General features: G+C 41.0%; 2 protein-coding genes and 1 non-coding gene across 3 annotated transcripts; 1 reads left to right on the forward strand and 2 right to left on the reverse strand.

Moving 5' to 3' along the window:
- Positions 1–2190: 2190 nt before the first annotated feature.
- LOC113683369 (uncharacterized) lies at positions 2191–8385 on the reverse strand. Its single transcript, XM_027200606.2, has 5 exons — positions 7704–8385; positions 7237–7291; positions 4572–6321; positions 3769–4015; positions 2191–3242 (listed from the first exon to the last, which is right to left on the reverse strand). Exons 1-4 carry the CDS (start codon positions 8107–8109, stop codon positions 3770–3772), a joined length of 2457 nt encoding a protein of 818 aa, XP_027056407.2. The 5' UTR covers positions 8110–8385; the 3' UTR covers positions 2191–3242; position 3769.
- Positions 8386–9850: 1465 nt separating this feature from the next.
- Positions 9851–9934, forward strand: Trnal-uaa (transfer RNA leucine (anticodon UAA)). The gene has a single exon. It is a non-coding gene; the product is annotated as a tRNA-Leu (tRNA).
- A 381-nt stretch (positions 9935–10315) lies between these two features.
- LOC113683381 (potassium voltage-gated channel protein Shaw) lies at positions 10316–14240 on the reverse strand. Its single transcript, XM_089186624.1, has 3 exons — positions 13518–14240; positions 12519–12678; positions 10316–11881 (listed from the first exon to the last, which is right to left on the reverse strand). Exons 1-3 carry the CDS (start codon positions 14073–14075, stop codon positions 10935–10937), a joined length of 1665 nt encoding a protein of 554 aa, XP_089042750.1. The 5' UTR covers positions 14076–14240; the 3' UTR covers positions 10316–10934.
- Between the last annotated feature and the right edge of the window lie 1816 nt (positions 14241–16056).

Here is a 16056-nt window from a genome sequence, read left to right on the forward strand (position 1 = left end):
CTCCAAACTTCCCGCGTGCTTCATATCTCGATGAACGCACGCTGACGTATGAATCAATTGTTAAATATAACAGCAATTTTTTTTCTCCATGGGAACCACGTGGAATTTTTGTGGCGTGGACTGGCCAATAGAAGACAAGCAGCAACTCAAAAGTTGCTTTGGGCGATTCAAAGTCTCTCTCTTTGATCGAGTACGTCGGTGATGTTATCCATAAACGTTGATAAAAATAAAAATATTTATATAGCGCCAAATCCTCTAGTCGTCCATGGCACTTTTCATAAAAGATTATTAAAAAGGGAAACAAAAATACATAGGAATAAACTAAGTTAAAAATTTTAAGATGATTAGACATATTTATCATTTAAAAAAATTAAAAAGAGTCATAGGCCTGTTTAAAAGATACGTTCATTGATATTCATTGATATAAAAAACTTAGCCCTGCGTCGCTATCGTTACCCAAGTGCACCACACTCAGCCGTAAATTTTCCTTTCTAGAACTTGACAACTCTTTTTATATATATATTTCCAAAGTGTACTTTTGGGAAATCCACGGGGGGGGAATAGGTTGGGGTGGGGGGGGGGGGGGATTGGAACAGTAATTTTGGAGCAGAAGGCGATACAGTATCTCTGTGCGGCTCTGCCCTTCCCTTCCCCCCCCCCCTTCAACCCGCCCACTGGCGTGAATTCCACAACATTTCCCACATAACTTACTGTTTTTGTCTTAAAAAAAGACTCAGCTCTATAAGTTATGTTAACTCCACCAAATTATGTTTTCAAGCCTAATTGTGCGTCAAATCAATGCATGCAAAAATTTTTAAAAAAAGGAAAGGTTGTTGATGCCTTAGAAGATGTATTATCAAAGTAACATTCGTTTTAGAAAACAATTTTGATTTAACTTACAAAGTTTTTGTGGGCGTTATTCCCTTTTCCTAGGACAAAACATTAAAGGAATTCCTATGGTCAGTCGCAAAGGAAGGGAAGAAATACTACCCGTAATTGAAAATTCGAAACATCCACGGGACCTTGAAAATACGCGCAGGATAACGTGTGGTTGTGGTTTTGCATATAAATAATGAAATAAGCATTTCAATTGTGGTTTGCATTTGAACAAAGCTTTAATTTATCCAGAGTGTTAATTCAAAAAGTTGTCTTACAGTTTCTACGTCATAGATTTAAAAGTTAAGATGACCCTGTGGTGAGTGTAATGAGTCACGTAAAACATTATTCGTCGACGGACCCATCGACTTTGACGCATGTTTTTAAAGAAAGAAAAAAAAACGTCCTCAAGAAAATCGTTGTCTTTATTCAGGAATGCTCAAAAGGAAGTCTTAACCCTTTATCTCCTATAAGTGACCAAGACAGAATTTCTCCTCACAATATCAATACATTATCGAACAGACAAGTGATGAGAATAAAGAAAAATATGAATTAGGAAATCATTAGTTGATCCGATACCAAATTCTCCAAACTAACATCACGAGAACTATATGGCAGAAGTAAGGAGAAGTTAAACCATGGAGTATTGTTGTACTTGCAACCTTTATCCTTTTTAAAATTCTCAAGGTCGGACAAGTAATTTTCAAAACTGGCTGATACAGATTTCCGCGCAAAAAAAGCTGGAGAATATGCTGTCATTTTAAACCAGTAATAGCCAACGCGAAGGTCTACATTAAAATTAGAGATTCTGTACCAGCTTTTTTCAGCCCGCAAGGAAGGGTGACGCATTGAGCGACTCGATCCAAGGAGAGGTCTGAAAGGAGTCTACCTCATTAGTAGTGCCAGATTTCCCACAAAACTCTCCCCAACTCGTCTCAAATCTTCCTGCGGGCAGAGCAAACGCGTGTCTTGTGGTGCTAACAGTAAGGAACTCCGTGCAGGCTCAGCCATTAACGGCTTACAAGTTTCTAAATAGTCGTCTGGAACATGTAAAATATAGATAAACTACTTTTCAATCACTTCTGGATGTTAACAGGCAATGTGTTGACTCAACTGTGAGGGCGCATTCAAAGGATGGATAAATGTTCCACAAGAGCATGACATGGGTAAAATTCGCGGTCAGTAACACATGCGTGTGCGGCACACTTGATCTGCATGATCGATTGTAAAGAGCATCCCGGCTCTCACTTTTTGTCACTCATGATTACACAATTGGTGAGAAAGGGGACTGAAAAACAACAGACAACACAGATATAGACAAAAACAGTTTTTAATTCATTGACCTGAAAAAGTCTTTGACGACAGCCTCCTACAACTTCAGGTCGAATACTTAAAAAAAACTAGAGCTTAGAGACGAAACCTCTCCCTGTGTCAGAGAAAAGTCTAGTGAAAAATTTCCACGCGTTTATTAGAGCGACTTCAAATGCACGAATTTTGAACACGGATCACGCGCACCAGTAAAAGATGGAGGATTTCAGAAAAATCCAACTTCGAACTCTCCGAGTGAGGGATAAAATTCGAACTTCGGCTCGCAATGATCGAACCATTCCCGTTCAAGGTCTCTTCAAGAGTCCTCACCTACTTATCTAATATCTACTCATACAGTACAGTTTATCCACACGTAAGAACAAAAACACGCTCGAAAACTCCTCTGCTCAAAGCTGCGTAACTACTCTGATGTTATATTCCTCTGAGGAGGCCTTGAAGAGCTCATTCAAAAGATCTCAACTTTTCCAAAGCTTGTATAAAACCTGACCTACCCGACAAGCCTTGGGTGGCTCCCAAAATGAATATAAAATGAAAATCGCAGTTTGACCCCAAATTCCAGCGGTATCACTCATTGTAGCGATCATTATTCATTGTTTATTACCCGTGAGGGAAAAGGTGGGGGGGGGGGAAAGGTGGGAGGAAAAACATATGGTTTTCAGGGAGAACGGAGAGGATATCAGTCGTCGCGAATAAAGTAAAAGAAGAGGGGGGAGGGGGGGAACTATAGTAAATTAACTGCCAATTAATTGTCAAGAGGGGCGTATCATAAGAATGGCACAGACCCGTACGGGGGAACCCCCCCATTCTAACCGGCGATAAATAATGACTTGCCCCTAACAAATGACACAATTTAATTAACTGACAATTATGACAAACGCTTCCCTGTCTTCTATAGTGACACCGGGGAATCAAAAAACCGCAAGAAGACTTATTTTGAGGAGGAAAAGAAGACGACCATGCCACAGCTTAACCAGTTCATTTGCATGTGTAAATTATATGCAGCTTCTTCTGGCGATGATTGTGGGAAATCAGACAATCTGAAAAAAAATATATGCTTGAGTCATTTGTATTTTTTTTTCTTTTTTATTCATTTGCCATAAAACGCAAACTCTAATTTACAAGTATCAGTCAATGACTTAAAAAATACGCTTACATATAGATTTGTAAGAAAATCCCGAATAATGATTGATAAAGTTTGAAGAATTATAGGTGCAAAACGTTCGCATCACGGCTCGTTATGATTATATGATATGCTGAGGTCTACACACATTTTAATTGTTTCTTACTTACGGTCTCTCGCAGGAGAGACGCATAGATATCGTCACTATTAACAACATTTTATTAATTTATGATATAAGACAGTTACCATGGGTCTGTTCGGTAAAAGATGATATGAGATGCCAAGGGATGTGGTAAGAACATCAGTGACGCACTCTACTGCGCCTCGTGTGCCCCTTTTTTGTCCCTACCACATTTCAAACGTCATCTGTGATCGATTACTGAACATACGTCGGGAAAAATAGAATCTAATTGTTAAAAGTTTTCTCATGAATTCACTCTCACCTTAAATTACATCCCATTCGTTTGTTGAGTAGAGACTTACACGACTTGCTGTGTCGTCTTTCACGGCTAGGTTATCCCCTAGTTGTGGACTCCTTCTGCTATTAGCCGATCGTCGTCTTGCTTTGTCCGGATCATTCGTGTTTTCCATGTCCCGATGGGTTCGATCCAGCTGATTGGCAGTTTCCATATGATTCCAATCACTGCTGCCCTCGGCTTCGGGAGCATTTGTACAAACAAGTAACACCTCCTATGGACGGAATTCTCATTACTTTTTGCAAAAGTAAAATACACTCGTGGAACGAAAGGCATACACTATACCAAAATCTAAAAACCTACGTTCTTTCTCGAACTACTGAGTAAAATTCTCCGTTGCGTTGGTGATATTTTAAGATCTCTTATAATTGGCAGAAATATTATGGTAAATATCTTAAAATCAGCGGAAAACGCTCTAGAAACGCTGAAGGAAATACCATTCTCTAACTCCTTTAGAGTTAGAGGCTTGCCTAAAAGTCCCCCTATTACTGTCCTATCAACGTTCAATGAGTCACCAAGAAAATAGTTTTGTTTAAAAAGTGGAGATGAGAGGAGTGGTGAACTACAATACAACCCAGCGTGCTAAATTGCCGACAAAAAAACGGCGAGTGTCCCAAGAGTGTGATTTCCTCTGATTGTAATTAAAAATATCGAAATGTGACAAAGTACTTGTTGAACTAAAGTTAAATGATAAGCTCAAAAAGTAGACAGGCACCTAACGTATGTACATGACGTCGACTTTTTGACTGATAAAAATTTTAACGACTTACTGGAAAACGTTCCATTGCATAGTTGTACTGAGGCGCCCCAACGTCATCCGCCGGGCCTCGTTTTTCTCCCTCTCGATCACTCAATTTACCCGCGTCATTCAGTGGTGTATCCAGTTTATGGGCGCTATCCATATGGTGTTCCATCTGGTACGCGGCAAACGGGTACACTATCATTACAGCGAAGAAATCTTCGACGGGATTGCCATAGATATTGTATTCTTCGCGGATGGAGTAGCGGATGGAGGTGGCATAAGCGAAGAATCCCATCAGTATGGCCCACGCGACGTTAGAAATGGAATCCACGACAGGCTCCAATGCCATAAGGATAATCCAGAGATAAAACAAGACTGCCATGATCGTCATGTACCACCCTTTCCCATGTTGTCTATCAACCTTGTGTGCAGCATTTCCCATCGCGTACCACGGTGCAATGATGGCGAACAGGACCCTGCCGACACTCTTTAATGTTGGGTTGCTCAGGACTTCCAAGAGACTGGTGGTGAATTGAGGACCATTTGGATCGAGGTCACCAGCTTCCATCTTCACAGCCCGCCATAGTGCCACGCACATAAAACAAAGCAGTATGGTGTAAGGGACGCCGGATGCTACTGACATGGTCTGCAAGGCCACAAGACCGTCTCGACCACCAGCATTCAGCAGAGCTGTAGCTGTTGCACCTTCTGTCAGGGCCCAGAAGATACGCTGTATGACAGGAGGTTCTGGATCTCCATTTGCTGACAGACAATCAATCACAAGGGAACCACTATCGGAACTGGTTACAAAATACATAACAATACTGATGAGTGAGATCACAGATAGGAACGTTCCAAGGTCTCCATACTGTTCGATAACATCAAACCACATTTCGGTCGTTTGTCGGCAAGACAGACGGTATAGGCCATTCAAAGAGGAGGTCGCTCCTGCCCCTCCCTTCGGGGAAGAGCACGTTATGTTTGCTAGTGCGGCATCACGTTCCATCCTCAAGCCTGCACTACCAAAGATACAAAGCCACAAGAAAACGTAAAGAATTGGAGCTGTCATTGTGGCGTTAATGAATTGTCGGATGGTTCTTCCCTTGGAGATCTTCGCAATGAACATACCCACAAATGGTGACCAGGCTATCCACCATCCCCAATAGAATATGGTCCAGTCGTTGAACCATCGTTCAGCTTGCTTTCCATCGGGTGCATTTCCCAGTTGTGCGAAAGCATCTGTATGGAAGCCAATTTGGATGATCCACTGAAGGTAGTAACCAGTACTCTGCACGTAGACATTTAATGCATGCCAAGTATTGTCGGCAAATAGACAAGTCAGCATGATGAAAATACCCAGCGTGAAGCAAGCCTCGCTCAGCCGACGAATTCCAATTTTCAAGCCGCTCACCACAGATGCTGTTGCGCACACAGTGACAGCCCAAATGATTATAATCTGGTTAGTTGTGGAATACTCGATAGAGTTGATTAAACGCTTGAAACCACTGTTGATCTGCATGGTACCAATACCAAGACTGGTGCAAACTCCAAACATGGTGCACACTACCGAGAATATGTCCACAGCATCACCCATCCAGCCGTAGATCTTGTCGCCAATTAGAGGGTAGAAGCAGGACCGAATGGTCATGGGTAGACCTTTTCTGAAAGCCACAAAAGCCAAAAGAAGACCCACTACAGCATACACGATCCATCCATGGACACCCCAGTGAAAAAGGGTCAAGTTGATGGCGTCCTGTGCACGCTGGTTATCGCTATACCTAAATGTCAGGATAAAAAGAAATTAAAGGTGTCTAAATTAACTTCAGGGAAAGATGTTTTTCGCCTTGTCACCAGCGTGGGACAGAGAGACAATAAGAGTCCCCGCGCGGAATCGAACCTCAGGCCTTCAGATTCTACGCTCTGATTCTCTACTTAGGCCATTAAGAAGTTCAAATACGAATGAAGTTGGCACAAAGAAATTTTATTGAATAGAATTAAACTCCCATGGTTAATATCAGAATATTTTAATATTTTTGGTTTTTAAGAGATATATCCCCTTTAATTGAATGTATGCAATGCGAGTCTCATATAAGAATAAACAACCTTGAACACCATTAGGAGATTGTGAGCTACTTGACGATGTGTTATTAGAAGTAGACGACGTTTTTCAGAGGCCGGTGTCCAACTAAATCGTATGTTAGACAATAGAAAAGTCAAACCTTATTCATTACAAAAATGTAGTGTCTGGTGTGCTAATGCTAAGGCAGAATGCTCCTATGGCGATGGTGGAAGAAGCACTAGTTTTTCACTGCTTTTTAGAAGAAGATCCTGATAAATTCATATCGTAACAATTGTTGCGTTATGTCACTGTGGTTGACAGTTTTGTATGTGCATTTCATTTTGGTTTTACTTTACTCCTTACAAACCACTATCAAAATAAAACTTTAAAAAAGGGAAATGAAAAGTAAGCCATCATGACCCTACTTGGCTTCGTAAGCTCGTTTTGGCGCCGTAAGGCGTCATCAGCGTGAGATCGTTAACATGATGGTGTTGGGTTCTCCTCGATAGGAATAAACTAATAGTAGTATTTAAGATTTAATACGACTGTCGGAATTCGAAGTTGCCTCACCATTTAGGACAGAATTCAGACTAAATAAGATTGGTCTCTCAGGTTAAAATACCGTTTTATTTACCTGCCCCAGTAACGATTCCCATATTCCCCAGGTACATAATGCCAAACAGTTTCAGCTGAAAGTCAAAACAAAAGAAATAAAAAATCAATTCAATGATTAAACTATTTCCTGATAGAGCAGGCTGTGTAGCACAGTAAAATTGCACAGAAGACCATGGCGAGGCCTCATGGACCGCTAAATTTTTAATCTAGACCGTTGAAATGTGCTCACTTTCCTCCAATGATGAATGGAGCGCTTTGATTTTGATTTACCCATAACACAAGTACGATGAAATGAAGAAAACAGTTCCTTGCATTTCTTGCATTTGTGAAAGGAGTATTGTTAGTTAGTATTGTTGGATCTTCTTTCGAATTAGAAGGAAATTACTTAAAATCAAAGTTCAATTTGTGTTCTTGTGCTTGCAGGAAGCTTAATCCTGAAATAATTTTTTAGCCATAGGGTATCACCAAGCTATCATTTCATCTCACCTACTCCGTAATAGAACAACCCAATAGCAACACCGGCGGCGAACAACATAGTAAAGTAAGTCAAATCACCAAACTCCGGTTTGTCATCTGGCTTTCCAAGTTTCATGTTTCCGTACTTGGAGAAATACAGCACCACTATGAACACTGCCCAGATATCCGAGGTACCGATATACATCCATGTGAAGACCTCTGTAATCCACAACGTCCATTTCGACATCTCTTCTTTGGCGAACTTGGGTTGGAGTGTGCACCAAATCACCATAGACCAAATGATTGCGGCGGACAGAAACGTGACAATCGGGTTGAAGCGGAGGAAAATGCCAAGCTGCACTCTTCCGATTTGGCCCCATTTCCAGTTGACTTTTATCCAACGGCATCTATCCGAGGTATTCTCTTCTACCTCCATTTCTTCTTCGGCCGGCTGTGTTGACGTCCAAAAAAACAGCTCACGAGTCGCAAAAGTAATTAAACTCTGTTTTGGGAACTACTGGAGCGTTACGCTGGCATTTTTGTATCCACCCCTTTTAATTTGAAATCGGCGTCCTGAACTAAGACTATTGTTCAGAGCAAAGTAAAGGCCATGTGCATGTCGCCATAAGGATATAAATTAAAAAAAGGCATCGATTGTGTATTTTAACTGGCTGACCTGATAATTACTTTACGAAGCAGTGAACTTAAATTTTAAGAGTATTCACTGATATTAATTAAGATATGTAGAGTGCACTCAAAAACGGCTTAGGTTTTTCTAGAAAGGACTGGAATAGATTGTCCTATAAACAAAAGATTGAGATTAGTGTCTGGAATATCTCTTCAAAGAAGGTGAAATACAAAGCCCTTGGCGGTCGGCGCTGTAGCTGAATTGACGTTGATGTGGGAAAAAGGAAAGGTTATTTGCCTGCTGTTGCCGCGGATGAATTTAACTTGAGGATCAATTTTCATTTTCTATCAAGCAGTCATAATGATTATGGCAGAGTATTAAATGATAATGTATTGTTCAAAAAAGGCTATTCAGAAACGACTTAAGGTTTTCAAACGAAGCTTTGCAAGATTATCCTATGCTTCTAATTAAGACAGGAATCGTTGCCAATGCAATTGAATACCTCTTCACAATAAATTGGTTTGAAATGAACTTCTGACCATGGAGTTGCCTATGTTTTTGTCACCTTTGAATGAAATTAGTGGAGATTACAAAAAGATAGTACTAGTCTCTGAATCGTTCTGAAGTAGTTCAAAGCTTTTAAGAATGCGTGGTTGTGAGGGTGAAATGTGAGAGTGAATGGAATACAATCAGTATTTTTCTTCTAAGCTGTTTGTAGCGCCGACTGTCGATCAATTTTTTGGGCGCGATATGCTTCAAATGTCAGCTTTTAAACTCTTTAAGGCGGCTAATTTACGTTATTAACTCAGTTAATAATAAATGGTTAAGAATATATGAAAGTCATATATTTGAACTGCGGATAAAGAAGTGAATGAAAGTGATCCTCGCAGTAATTTGCACTACTTAGGCAGTAGTGAAAATAAGGCCTGAAAAAAATTCAGGCCTGTACGGGATTTGAACCCATGACCTCTGCGATACCGGTGCAGCGCTCTACCAACTGAGCTAACAAGCCAACTGGGAGCTGGTCATGAAGTTGGTTCTAAATAAACCCGTGAAGTGATTGAGGATCACTTTCATTCACTTCTTTATCCGCAGTTCAAATATATGACTTTCATATATTCTTAACCATTTATTCAATCACTTCACGGGTTTATTTAGAACCAACTTCATGACCAGCTCCCAGTTGGCTTGTTAGCTCAGTTGGTAGAGCGCTGCACCGGTATCGTAGAGGTCATGGGTTCAAATCCCGTACAGGCCTGAATTTTTTTCAGGCCTTATTTTCACTACTGCCTAAGTAGTGCAAATTACTGCGAGGATCACTTTCATTCACCTCAGTTAATAATACTAAATTACTCTGTTATACTCTCCCAACGACGCAGCACCACAGTTTCTCAAGAAACTCACGCCCTTTATTCCTCAATCTTTAGGACCAAGTAAGCTCGGTCAGTAAGCGATTTATTGAACTCAAGACGCGTAAAATAAGTGTAAGAAACTCGTCGTACTTTACGGCCCTACAACATGATCTAACCAAGCCTTGAAACCCGCTGACACCAGGATGGCCGAGTGGTTAAGGCGTTGGACTTAAGATCCAATGGACGAATTGTCCGCGTGGGTTCGAACCCCACTCCTGGTACCATTTTGCAATCGCGATAAAAAAAGTCTCCATTAATCAGAGCAAAAGATCTTATTTTTCTTCTGTCATATTTACAATAATTTTGAATACCTGCTTGTGATATAGTGACCGACTGACGAAATCAGAGTCAAGCTGATATTTTGTACATCATTTGTACGCTGTAATCAAAAAAATATACGCTTCTTGTTGTTCAGTTTAGATTAAACTCGCGTCGATTAATGTTGACAATACGTTTCAACTGTGATCCCAAACATCTTGCAGGTTCAGTCTATGGGCTCTAACCCTTTACACCACGAAATCAGTATGCATATTCTCCATACTGTTCTCTGTACATTTCCTAAGGTGCAGACAAGGAGAATTTGTGAAACAATCAAGAGCTTCTTTGGTTGGTGATCATTTCCTTTATTCTCGTAACGTTAATGTTTATTTCATGGTGATATTGTATGGAGAAATTAGAAACTAGTCACTCTTAGGGGTTAATGGGTTAGCATCACCCTGCTTAACGATTACTCGTGTATTCCTTTCATGTGAAACAATGTGATTGCTTGCTTTATCACTTTTCTAAACCTTAACTACAATGAGATTCAACACATGTTACATGTATACAGAGGAAAAATTAAGCTAAGTAACCTTTTCGCAAAATCTGTTAGCTTTACTGATTCTTGGTTTTATCAACTAAACTTGGCAAACTTTTCTTTCATCTGGCATTCACTTGGTTTTCAGGGGAGGACCAAAGAGGGAATTAGTTGTCGCCAACAGAGTTTACAGACAGGGACTATAGAAAACTGACTAGCAATTATTGCCAATGGCGGAAGATCATGAAAATATGACATAGCCTTATGGGAGGATCAGGTGAGCTTTATCGTGTCTAAATAAAAATCTTCCGATTCTCCTCCGCCCCTGCGATAAATAATGACAGGTTCCGGATGTGATGAGGTGAAAAAAAGTTCATTTTTCCGTATTGGAACGTTTTCTCCCTCTCAGGAAACGTCATATTTATTTACACAAGAATACTGTCTCTTCTAATACTCGCTTTCCGCGTAAGGGGAACAGATGGGCGTGGCGATGACACTTGCTTTAAGGGAATAGGGGGATCCAGGGAGCTCTGGCACGCGCAAGGTGACCTGGGAGATGATGGGGCGTTTGCGTCAAACACAAAACTATTTCGATCACAGGTCTGAAGGCGATTAGGAGACCGCTGATAGCCGCTATCTGAGGTATTGGAGATCACTGCGGAGTCGGTTTGGCTGGTCCTGCAGGCTAAAACAGCCGGTAGGGTTTGGCAATCCACCTCAAAGTTACGTTGTTTCCGTGGGATCTTGAGTTGTGCTTGGGCCAGGTTGTAGTACAACGAAAAGGTGCTGCCGATCACAGAGGCAGACGTGGATAGGATGATGATGCCACATATGGAGGCGATGCCACCCACAACCTTGCCCGCAAACGAAGCCGGGACAATGTCACCGTATCCTACGGTTGTCATGGTGATGACGCCCCACCAGAATGCATTGGGCAGGCTGTGGAACTCAGACTCGGATTTTTCTGTTCCCCACTGCCTCTCGGTGTATAAGATAAGGCTTGAGAAAATTATGACAGGGATGAGCAGAATAAGTAGGAGAAGACCCAGTTGATGACGACTAGCCTTGACAGTCTTTCCCAGAATCTGGAGGTCATACAGCAGTTTGAAGAACCGAAAGATGCGAACAATGCGCGTTGTGTTTAGGACTTCGATTAGAGTTGTACGTTCAAACACCAGGAGTAGATATAGCGGGATTATCACCAAAAGGTCAATCCAGTTTTGCAACTTTTTGGCGAATTGGAACTTGCTCGGACAGAAAGCCAAGCGCAACAGAAACTCCAAGGTGAACCAACCTGTGCATACCGAGTCTATTATTGTCAGCACGTCCATGGGGGTCTGAGAACCAGCAAGTTCCGTTTTTGTCACCAATGCTGAAAAACGAAGGGTAGATTGTTTAAAATTTTGAACAAGGCTGGAGTGAAAGGTGACAAGTAAATTTGCAACCACTCTATCTTGATGGGAGGCTACTCCATCGCCGGCAACTCAGAGCATTTCATCTGTTCTCCTCCCCTATTTGTGACTATAGAGTTAAGCGTCGACTCGCTTAACATACCCCGGGTCAGGGTATGGCCTCAACCATAGAACCCCAGGGAGACTCACGGCGAGCTGGGTGCGAGCTTTTTAATCCACCCTAATTATAGCAGGAAAACACTTGAGAAAAATCAAGCATCCATCTCAGAGAGGAAGTAGCTTTGAGTCTGCATCACTCAAGCTGGCTTTCTTCTTTAATTACGTTAGGTTTAGACATCTCTCGTTTTTAAATCCTTTTCTAAATCGTGCGCTGCGAATGATTTTTCTCAAGTGTTGTGAACATCCGATATAACATTGGCTTTCCGCCCAAACATTAAGCAATAAATTCGGAGAAAGTAGCATTATTCCTCGGGCATCACATGCCTCTAGTCTAAAATAGAAGCATATGGGTGGTTTCTTTTGGAACAAAATGTGTATGGAAATCCAGCCTCTTAGCTTGATCCTCTTTTGATTGTACTCTAATCAGGATAAACTTACTATAATTTCGACCAAGTGTTGTGTCCGTCGACTGCGTTACATTCTGCGTCACATTCTGCGTCACGGTGACCTCTCTGAATCCCTTGAAGTATTCAACCGTCCACAGACAGATTGTGAAGATGGATGTGACGATGAATCCCAGAGAAACCCAGGCGAACACCTGACGAAAACAAATGGACAAACACGATCATTTAATGAAAAATTTTCTTTAATTTTACCTAGTCCCCCATGGGGCTCTTTAGTACTCTAATGATCCCCCCCTCATTGGCCGTTCCCCCTTTTAACTCTGTTGAAGATGACTTTCCCTCCTCCACTCCCCTGAAAACCATATGACCCCCCCCACTCCCCCCTCCACCCCCCAGGCGATGAGCAAGAACTGGTCCCTAAAACCATCTTTTGTCACATAATTTTCTATAAGGCATTACAATTCGAGCTTATATTGTGCCGACGAGTATACACCACTTGGCAAAAATGAATTCTTAGCGAAACCCTAAAAACTTTGAACCTGTCGAAATAGGTGAATAGTAAAAACAGATCAAACGTTTTAACGGATTATTGTAAAATTTGTAAAATCGATGCACGTTACGTTATGGCGAATTCTGAGCTGAAACATTTCCGAATGGGCCATCGACGGAGAGCTAAAGTCGATTTTTGATCATTTCATCTCAGGCAAGAAAAAAAAAACATGAACATTTTCTATGTTAGCATTGTGGGCTGCTCAGTTCATTTTATATAACAACCAATCGCCCACTTCCAAAAAAAAATGGTTGCTCATAACTGTAATTGCGACTGATAGAAAGTTGCTTTGGCATCAGAATTCCAACGATCAAAGGAGATTTTCGTTCTGGGAAAATTCATGTTACTTTTAATTCAGTTTATGCGGTAGAAACTAGAAATGAATTCGTCGCTCGGGTTGAGAGCCCTCAGTATAATTTACTACCAAAGCTGGATCCACCAAAAAAAAAAAAAATCGTACAATTACAATGTTTTCCGTACTACCTTCGCAGTAGAGGATGAATATGGATCATCTAGAATTTCCCAGACGATAGGCTGATTTCTTTGCCACCAAGACAGAGTCGGATCGTTGTAAAACCTTTGCCTCGATCTTTCACCGTCTGCATTTTCGTATTTAGGTCTGAAATCCAATGCTTGTAAGTTTTCCTGAGCGTCCCTGTGTTTTGTGTAATTCGGCCAGCAACAAGATTCCATTTGTTGCTCGTCTAAACCCCAATAAGCGAGTTCTTGTTCGAATAGAGGGCCGCAGATGTTGCGGGGACAATGAAGTTTCCCCGTTTGTAGGTAGTTCAAAACTTGCTGAAAAACTGCCGGATGTCGGTCAAAAAAATATTCACCCGATTCGGGATCATAGTCTAATTTCGAGCGATTGTCTAAGATCCTCGCCAGTGGAATATCTGGTATGTTTTTCAGCGTGCTGATATAAGGCTCGAAAACCTTGCCACCGACATTAAGAACTACTCTATCGCGGAGTTCTTTTATCGGCTTCGCTCCGCCAAGACTTTCAAGCCTCATCGTATCTCGCCTCTCTGAGGGAGTCATTTTGTCCTTCTCTTCGCTGAAAGTTATGGCATAAAGTTGGCTGAATAATCCTCTACCACAAATTTATCGAGAAACAGTCAGGATATTCCTCTCTTTGTCTCGATGTGTTTTCATTCTCATCCGGGACTTCATTGCGCCTTTTGCACCTGCTTGATATAGTTACCTGGCAACGGATGACACTTTTGTATTTCTTAAGTTCAATCCTGTGACAGTTTGAATAAATTATTCTTGCTGAAACGAGTCAAAGACATAATCGATCCATTTAAAAGAAAGATGTCTTTACAATACGATAAATTCAAGACAATGTTTGTGATGTCATTTGTAATTGAAATCGGTGCGCTTTGAAAGCTGGTTTAATTTTTTTCAAAGGGACTCAGTTTCACCAGAAAAAAATTGTAACAAGAGGCAGGTCCGGTTAAGTTAAAGCAAAGAAAAGGTATAACGCGCGGCTAATTTTTGTCAAACGCAGCCAAATGTAAAGAGGGTTTATTTCACATTTCTTTTAAAAGGCCCATCATAATGTTCACCTCGACTAGAATACAATATTCTGTGTCTGAGGTGTAACTGATTATCAAACAACGTCCAATATGTTTGTTGATTGTTTCAATTTTGCTATATGAATGCTAAAAGTGCCTACGGCTTTCCTTTGTTATGATCTGTCACAAAATATTAACTGAAAATCGAAAGAAACCACTTTAACAACCCTCATTTTAAACTTCAGATTTCTCTTTTCTCAATAAATTCTTGTTTACTTCCAGCGCCAAAAAAGAACTCGAAAGACGAGTAACGAAAGGTCTCTAATTGTTACCCTTAACTTAAGGAAGATGTAGATAAAACAAAAAAAAACCAACTACTAAAGAATACAAACAAAATATGTCTCACTGAACAATAGAATGTCCATCAACAGAACCAGGGAAATCCGAAATGTCGATTAAGATCCGTGGCATTTGTTTCTACAAAATTTAATTACTGATCGGTAGATTGACAATTATGAAGGGAGAAAAAAATCACTGTGAGAGTGGTAGAACGAGCTAAATGACAACAATGAAAAGTTTTTAAAGTCGGTTGCGGTTTTGAAAAGTAATCTGCTCTGGGCGCAGTTGTTGACTGTGACTGTGATAGTAAATGTGTGACTCTGGCTAAATGAATGTGACTGCGTGACTGAAAGTCATAGTGGCTGAGTGGCTGTAAGATTGATTGTGACCCTGAATCTGACTTAGCTCGATTGACTGAGATCATGTGACTGTGGCTGTGTGACTGTGACGGTGATTGTGTGACTTAGTGACAGAGCCTGTAATTGCGACTGTGAGTATGTCTGCGACTGTCTGCGACTGTCTGTGACTGACAACGTGACTATGGCTGCGGTCGTGGCCGTGACTATAACCAAAACTGTAACGGTGATTGTCACTGTGACGGTGACTATATCTGTGACTGAGTGACGTTTTGACTTTGATTATGTGACCATGACCGTGATTGTCACTGTGACTGTGATTACAACCGTAACTGCAACTCCGTGTGTGAGTGAAAGTCTGACTGTGTAACCATGACTAAGAATGTAACGGTGTGATAGTGAGACTTTCACAGTAACAGTGATTGTGTGACCGTGACTGTGACAGTGAGTCGGAATATGACCGAGACTGTGACATGAGGAATATCACTGTGTAATATGCGACTGTAAAATAGGATGTATCATCTAGGTAGAGGCAATAATATCAATAATTTTAAAACTTAATAAATTTGAAAATATTACGATGGCTCCTCTAAGAAACAGTGTCAAGGTAAACTGAACCCCCCCCCCCCAAAAAAAAAAAAAATTATGAAATAAAATAAATTTGAACTTAAACAGGAGCCATTACTTAAATAGCTATCAGATATCAACTGGAGAAACTACAATTTTTTTTCCATACATATCGCGAAATGGTCTGAGCGGGCGCTGGGCTACAAAACGGAATGCAGAGGGGGAGGGAGGGGGAAAAAGTTC

The sequence above is a fragment of the Pocillopora damicornis genome, chromosome 11 (assembly GCF_964200805.1).
Source record: "Pocillopora damicornis chromosome 11, jaPocDami1.2, whole genome shotgun sequence".
In the NCBI taxonomy this organism is placed as follows: domain Eukaryota; kingdom Metazoa; phylum Cnidaria; class Anthozoa; order Scleractinia; family Pocilloporidae; genus Pocillopora; species Pocillopora damicornis.

Coding starts and splice junctions, on each gene's coding strand:
- LOC113683369 (XM_027200606.2), bottom strand. CDS start 8,109: ATGGAGGTAGAAGAGAATACCTCGGATAGATGCCGTTGGATAAAAGTC. Junction 7,292..7,703: donor GTTGTTCTATTACGGAGTAG/GTGAGATGAAAT, acceptor TTTGACTTTCAG/CTGAAACTGTTTGGCATTAT. Junction 4,016..4,571: donor ATGCAATGGAACGTTTTCCA/GTAAGTCGTTAA, acceptor TTCCGTCCATAG/GAGGTGTTACTTGTTTGTAC.
- LOC113683381 (XM_089186624.1), bottom strand. CDS start 14,075: ATGACTCCCTCAGAGAGGCGAGATACGATGAGGCTTGAAAGTCTTGGC. Junction 12,679..13,517: donor ATTCATCCTCTACTGCGAAG/GTAGTACGGAAA, acceptor TGTTTTCGTCAG/GTGTTCGCCTGGGTTTCTCT. Junction 11,882..12,518: donor AACACTTGGTCGAAATTATA/GTAAGTTTATCC, acceptor TTCGTTTTTCAG/CATTGGTGACAAAAACGGAA.